Below are 7689 nucleotides of genomic sequence, written 5' to 3' on the forward strand. Positions count from 1 at the left end.
AATTAGATAATTAGGCTAATATTAATAATTTAAGTGACCGTACTAGAATCACGAAACTCGGGAATGCCTAATACCTTCTTCCGGGTTAACAGAATTTTTTACCCGAATTTCTGTATTCGCGGACCATAAATAAGAGTCAACTTTCTCGATTCGGGATTTTAAACCGGTGACTTGGGACACAATAAATTATCCTAAGTGGCGACTCTGATTCTAATTATTAATTCTGTTTCGATTGTCACTTTAATTGGAAGAAACTCCCCTATACCGCCTTTCGGGGGTAAAAAGGAGGTGTGACACGAACCTTCGGAAAGCTCAAAAAAACATCAAAATACTAAAATCACATCGGATTCAAGCCTAAAAATTCCAAAAACTTCCAAATTTCACTTTCGATCAAAAGGTCTATTAAACATCGTCCGAATGACCTGAAATTTTGGACACGCGTCACAAATGATACAACGGACCTACTCTAACTTCCGGAATTCCATTCTGACCCCTATATCAAAATCTCCTTTATCAACCGGCAAACGCCAAAATCCTAATTTCGTCAATTCAAGCCTAAACCTTCCACAGACCTCCAAAATACATTTCGATAACACTCCTAAGTCTCAAATTACCTGACGGAGCTAACCAACTCATAAAAATTCCAATCCGAGATCATATATTAACAATTCAAAACTTGGTCAAACCCTTCAAATTTTAAGCTTCAGACTGAGAAGTGTACTTCCAAATTTATTCTAATTATCTTGAAAATCAACACCGACGATTTACATAAGTCATAATACATTACACGGGGCTAGCCATGCCCGAGAACTAGTGAGCGAAGTGAATAAGCTCAAAACGGCCGGTCGGATCGTTACATAGCCTTAACATACCTCGATTAGGAAAAAATCTGTGTGATATTATTGCTTGAATTCTTGTTGAAGAAATATCACATTACTAATTTGTCTACCATTTTATGAAGAAGAACAAGCCATTTTAGTAAGCGTTATCTGGGAGTAGAGATTTTGAGGCAAATGTCTTTATATTTATCATACTTTCTCACTGTTCACCGGAAAAGGCCAGTTCTTATACCTACACATTCTAATTAGAAGTTTTGAAATATTACTTTAGCCATTTCTTATCCAAAAAGAAAGAAAATAAGAGGAAGAAGTTGAAAAGAGGGATAGAAATGACAATGGTCAAGTGTGGTCTAGCATCTCTATCACAACTTCTGCGCACGACTTGAGTTCTAATAGTGAAATTTAATTCAATCTCTACTTTTCTAAACTAGCATCTTTTCTCTTTACACGTGTTAAAGAACTCCAAGAGCATTTTTTTATATTCACGTAATATAGGTTAGATTCCTATTAAAATTGTAAGTGATGACTTAGGTATCAACCCTCTTAAAGTGCCATCTTACAAATTTTCATTTAAAAGTCATCTAATGACTATTATAAGGCTGCCACGTTCGGGGGTCTAGACTTATCCAAAATTTTATAATTAACTAACTAATATTCTACAAAAATTATTAATTAACCAATTATTCACATAATTAAAAATTATTTTAAACTACTTAAAATACTACTTACTTTTAAAACACTTTATATAACTTAATATCATGGTCATATGATATCATATAAAATAAATACATACACTATTATTTCATTATCCATGTAAAAATACATATATTTTCTCAACTTATAAGTTTTCTAATCTCATATAAAGAGTAAAATTTTTGTACTCTTAACTCTTAAAATGGTAAAAAGATAATCTTCTTTTCTTGTGAGAAAATAATTTCTATCTTTACAATAAAGAAAATCTCATAAACATTCTCATAATTTTTGTATAATTGAAAATAGTAATATTAATAACTATATAAAATCATTTTTTTTCAACTGTTTTATAAAAAATGTTCCACTCAAAATACCATATCAATATATATATATATATATAATGGTATCAAAGTTGTTAAACTTACGAGGTCTTAGAATAACATAGTCACAAATCATTTATAACCTCATGAATGGTCTTAATCCCTTCAAGCTCATATGGATTACTACGACTCATCCTAATATGAAAGTACGGGATGTAACAGTGTGAAATCCGGGTCGTAACAAGTTGGTATAAGAGTTTTAGGTTGCTTAGGTCTCACAATTCATGGACAAACTTAGTAGAGTCTGAGGGATTGATACGGAGACGTCTGTGTTTATTCCCCAGAGGCTACAGAGTTAGGAAAAACTTCACATCTATTCTTTCCTGTCTTGCGACTTGATTTCTCAATGCTAATTGAACTTCCACTCTGTTCTTTCATAGACGGTGAGGACACGTACCGCTTCATCAGCTGACCAGCAGTCCGAGCCCCCAGTAGCAGCTCCTGCGAGGGGCAAAGGCTAAGGCCGTGCTATGGGCAGAGGCAGAGCTCAGCCTAGAGCTCGAGCAGCAGCACCAGCGGCGGAGCCTTAGGTTGAGTTTGATGATGAGGTTCCAGCCCAGATAGTTCCAGCAGTACCAGCTCAGGTCCCAGAGGGGTTCATCGCCACCCCGGTACTTCAGGATTTTCTGGTTCGACTAGTGGGCCTTATGGAGAGTGTTGCCCAGGCAGGCTTATTTTCTGTAGCACCACCCGTCTCTCAGGCTGGGGAAGAAGCCCAGACTCCTGCTACTCGCACTTCGGAGTAGATGACTCCCCAGTTTCAAACTCCAGCAGCTCAACTAGTTAGGGTAGTTCAGCTGGGTGTTGTGGCACAGACCGGTGAGGGGCTAGCTATATCTGCTGATGCCTTGTTGAGGTTGGACATGTTTACCAAGCGTTTTACTACTACTTTTGGTGGTACATCTTCTGAGGATCCCCAGGATTATTTGGACAGCTGTCATGAGGTTTTACAGAACATGAGGATAGTGGAGACTAATGGGGTCGACTTTGCTGCTTTTCGTCTGTCTGGATCCGCCAAGACTTGGTGGAGGGATTATTGTTTGGCTAGGCCAGCAGGGTCACTGGCTTTAACTTGGGATCAATTCTCTCAGCTATTTCTGGAGAAGTTTCTTCCTATCACTCAAAGGGAGAACTATCGGAGGCAGTTTGAGCGTCTCAACCAGGGTTCGATGACTGTCACTCAGTGCGAGACCAAATTTATTGACTTGACCCGTCATGCACTTCTTATACTTCCCACTGAGAGAGAGAGAAAGTGAGGAGGTTCATTGAAGGACTCATCCAACCTATTTGATTGCAGATGGCTAAAGAGACGGGGAGCGAGATTTCTTTTCAGGATGCAACCAATGTAGCCAGGAGAGTTGAGATGGTTCTATCACATGGGAGTGGTCAGGGGCCTAACAAGAGGCCTCGTCATTCGCGGCGGTTCAGTGGTGCCTCATCTAGAGGCATAGATTTTTTTCGTAGGGGCCATCCTTCCAGGCCGTTTCATTTAGCACTTTAGGCTTCTTACGGTGCGTTAGGTGGCCGTGGTTCTCATATGTATTATTCTGATCAGTTGCCCTATAGTGCACCACCAGCTCCTACCAGTGCACATCCACTCCAGAACTTTTAGGGTCGTTAGCCCCAGCAGCCGAGAGCTTGTTATAATTGTGGTGAAATGAGGCATATTGTTAAATTTTGCCCTCGAGCACTGAGTAGCTCTCAGCATCAGGGTTCCCGTGCCATGGTTCAGGCACCGAGTGTTCCACCGCCCACTCAGCCAGTTAGGGGTGGGGGTAAAGGTGTTAGAGGTGGAGGTCAGGCCACTAGAGGTGGAGGCCAGCCAGCAGGAGGCCGTCCCAGAGATGTAGTTCAGAGTGATGGGGCCAAGCCTCGATGTTATGCTCTTCCAGCCAGGCCTGAGGCTGAGGCCTCCGACGCAGTTATCACAGGTATTGTTCTGGTTTGTAGTAGAGATGTTTCAGTTCTATTTGATCCAGGATTTACATACTCATATGTGTCATCTTATTTTGCACTATATTTGGTCATGCCTAGTGATTCCTTGAGTGCTCCTGTATATGTGTCTACACCGGTGGATGATTCTATTGTGGTAGATCATGTCCATCGTTTATGTATATTTATGATTGGGGGTCTTGAGACCCGAGTAGATCTATTACTTTTGGATATGGTTGATTTTGATGTCATATTGGGGATGGACTGGTTATCACCTTACACGCTATCTTGGACTGTCATGCCAAGATTGTGACCTTAGCCTTGCCGGGTTTACCTCGTTTAGAGTGGAGAGGGACTCCTGGTCATTCCACCCGTAGGGTTATCTCATATATAAAGGCCCAGCGTATGGTTACCACAATCTCGTGATTCTAGTGCCGTGATTCCTTCTATGGATTTTGTGCCTGTTGTTCATGAGTTTCCTGAGGTATTTTCTTCAGACCTGCCGGGTATTCCACCCGACAGGAATATTGACTTTTGTATTGATTTGGCTCCGGGCACTCAACCTATTTCTATCCTGCCATATCGTATAGCCCCGACATAATTGAAAGAACAGTTGCAAGACCTGCTTGATAAAGGCTTTATTAGACCTAGTGTCTTGCCTTGGGGTGCGCCGGTGTTGTTTGTCAAGAAGAAGGACAAATCGATGAGGATGTGTATAGATTATCGACAGTTGAACAAGGTCACAATCAAGAACATGTATCCATTGTAGAGGATTGATAATTTGTTTGATCAGCTTCAGGGTGCCAAGGTATTTTCGAAGACTGATTTGAGATCTGGCTACCAACAGCTGAGGATTAGAGCATCTGATGTCCCTAAAACAGCTTTCCGCACTTGGTACAAGCATTATGAGTTCTTGGGGATGTCATTCGGGTTGACAAATGCCCTAGCAGTTTTCATGGATTCGATGAACCGTGTGTTCAAGCCTTACTTGGATTCTTTCGTGATAGTCTTCATTGATGATATTTTGATCTATTCTCACAGCTGGGAGGAGCATGAGCAGCATATGAGAGTGGTTCTTCAGACTTTGAGAGACAATCAGTTATATGCTAAGTTTTCGAAATGTGAGTTCTGGTTGAGTTCAGTTGCATTCTTGGGTCACGTTGTATCAGCCGAAGGCATTTAGGTGGATCCAAAAAAGATAGAGGCAGTCAAGGACTGGCCTAGACCCACATTAGCAATAAAGATCTAGAGTTTCTTGGGTTTGGCAGGCTATTACTGTTGATTTGTGGAGGAGTTTTCATCTATAGCAGCCCCGATGACCAGGTTGACCTAGAAGGGTGCCCAGTTCAGGTGGCCGGACGAGTGTGAGTCGAACTTTCAGAAGCTCAAGATAGCTTTTACTACGTCGTTGGTGTTGGTATTGCCTACAAATTCAGGGCCATATACAATGTATTGTAATGCATCTCGTATTGAACTTGGTGCGATGTTTATGCAAGATGGCAAGGTCATTGCATATGCATTGCGACAATTGAAGATTCATGAGAAGAATTATCCAGTTCATGTTTGGACTTAGCAGCCATTGTTCATGCGCTGAAGATTTGGAGGCACTATTTATATGGCATGTCATGTGAGGTGTTCACGGATCACAAGAGTCTACAGTACTTGTTCAAGTAGAAGGAGCTAAATTTGAGGCAGAGAAGGTGGATGGAACTATTGAAAGACTATGATATTACCATCTTATATCATCCCGGGAAGCCCAAGGTAGTGCCCGATGCTTTGAGTAGAAAGTCAGTCAGCATGGGCAGTCTTGCATATATTTCGGTCATTGAGAGACCGTTTGCTTTGGATGTTCAGGCTTTAGCTAATCAGTTCGTGAGGTTGAATGTTTTTTAGCCCAACCGTGTGTTAGCTTGCACACTCGCTCGTTCTTTATTATTTGAGCGTATCCGAGATCGGCAGTGTGATGATCCTCATTTGTATGTCCTTAGGGACACAGTGCGGCACGGTGATGCCAAGCAGGTTACATTAGGAGATGATGGAGTTTTGAGGATGCAGGGTCGAGTTTGTATGCCTAATGTGGATAGACTTTGAGAGTTGATTTTAGAGGATGCCCATAGTTCCTGGTACTCTATTCATCCGGGCGCCGCTAAGATGTATCAGGACTTGCGACAACATTATTGGTAGAGGAGGATAAAGAAGGATAGTGTTACATACTTGGCTCGGTGTTTGAATTGTCAACAGGTAAAGTACGAGCATTAGAGACCTTGTGGTTTGTTCCAGAAGATTGAGATTCCTAAGTGGAAGTGGGAGTGTATCACTATGGACTTCGTTGTTGGACTCCTACGTACTCAGAGGAAGTTCGATGCAGTGTGGCTTATTGTCGATAGGCTGACCAAGTCAGCACATTTCATTCCTATGGCACTTTCCTATTCTTCTAAGAGGTTAGCCGAGATCTATATCTGAGAGATTATTTGTCTTCATGGTGTGCCCGTGTCCATCATTTTTGACCGAGGTACACAGTTTACCTCACATTTTTGGAGGGCAGTTCAGCATGAGTTGGGCATACGGGTCGAGTTGAGTACAACATTTCATTCTCAGACGGACGGGTAGTTCGAGCGTACTATTCAGATTTTGGAGGATATGCTCCGAGCTTGTGTTATTGACTTTGGAGGCTCTTTGGATCATTTCTTGCCTTTAGCGGAGTTTGCCTGCAACAACAGCTACCAGTCGAGCATCCAGATGGCTCCCTATGATGCTTTATATGGCAGGCGGTGTCGATCGCCGGTTGGGTGGTTTGAGTCGGGAGAGGCTTGGTTGTTGGGTACGGATCTAGTACAGGATGCCTTAGATAAGGTTAAGATCATTCAGGATAGGCTTCGTACAGCTCAGTCTAGGCAAAAGAGTTATGCCAACCATAAGGTTCGTGATGTGGCATTCATGGTCGGCGAGCGGGTATTGCTTCAGGTGTCGCCTATGAAGGGCGTGATGAGATTTGGAAAGAAGGGCAAGCTAAGACCTAGATTCATTGCTCCTTTTGATATTCTCGATCGAGTGGGAGAGATGGGTTACAGACTTGCGTTGCCATCGAGTTTATCAGTCGTGCACTCAGTGTTTCATGTATCTATGCTTCGGAAGTATCACGGCAATTCATCCCACGTGTTAGACTTCAGCACAGTCCAATTGGACAAGGATTTGTCCTATGAGGAAGAGCCAATAGCTATTCTAGATCGGAAGCTTCGTCAGTTGAGATCAAAGAGTTTTCTTTCGGTTCATGTTTAGTGGAGGGGTCAGCTTGTTAGGGCAGCGACCTGGGAGTCCGAGTCTGATATGTGGAGCCGAAGAAACATCGCAATTGCGAAGATGGGCTGGGCAGAGAGACCTTCGCATTTGCGAAGCTCAATGTTGCAAATGCGACCTCAGCAGGTACCGCAATTGCGAACGGTAGTTCGCATTTGGGAAGAAAGCAGGGCAGGCCTACCTTCGCATTTGCGAAGCCTAGGCTGCACTTGCAAGTTCGCATTTGCGAACCTGACATTACAAATGCGATATCTGCACCTGTACAAATTATAACTTAGACGAAATTTCTTTGTTTTTCAAACTCTCTCAAACCCTAAGCTCTTTTGGGCGATTTTCCAAAGAAAAGTTCTTCTCGAAATTATTAGTAAGTCATTTCTAACTCATTTTCTTCAATCTATAACATCATTTTACATGATTTCAATTCAAAATCAAGGGGCTTCATGGGGAAATTGAATGTTTTTGGGTAGAACTTAGGATTTTTAAATTTTGGGGATTTGGACCTCGATTTGAGGTCTTATTTCAAAACAAATTATATATGAGTTTGTGGG

The 7689-nt window shown here is 42.1% G+C and overlaps 1 protein-coding gene across 1 annotated transcript; it reads left to right on the forward strand.

The window, feature by feature from the left end:
- Nucleotides 1–2658: 2658 nt before the first annotated feature.
- LOC138873745 (uncharacterized) lies at nt 2659–3168 on the forward strand. The gene has a single exon (XM_070152222.1). It carries the CDS (start codon nt 2659–2661, stop codon nt 3166–3168), a length of 510 nt encoding a protein of 169 aa, XP_070008323.1.
- The last annotated feature ends 4521 nt before the right edge of the window (nt 3169–7689 follow it).

Source organism: Nicotiana sylvestris, chromosome 7 (assembly GCF_000393655.2).
Source record: "Nicotiana sylvestris chromosome 7, ASM39365v2, whole genome shotgun sequence".
Classification (NCBI taxonomy): domain Eukaryota; kingdom Viridiplantae; phylum Streptophyta; class Magnoliopsida; order Solanales; family Solanaceae; genus Nicotiana; species Nicotiana sylvestris.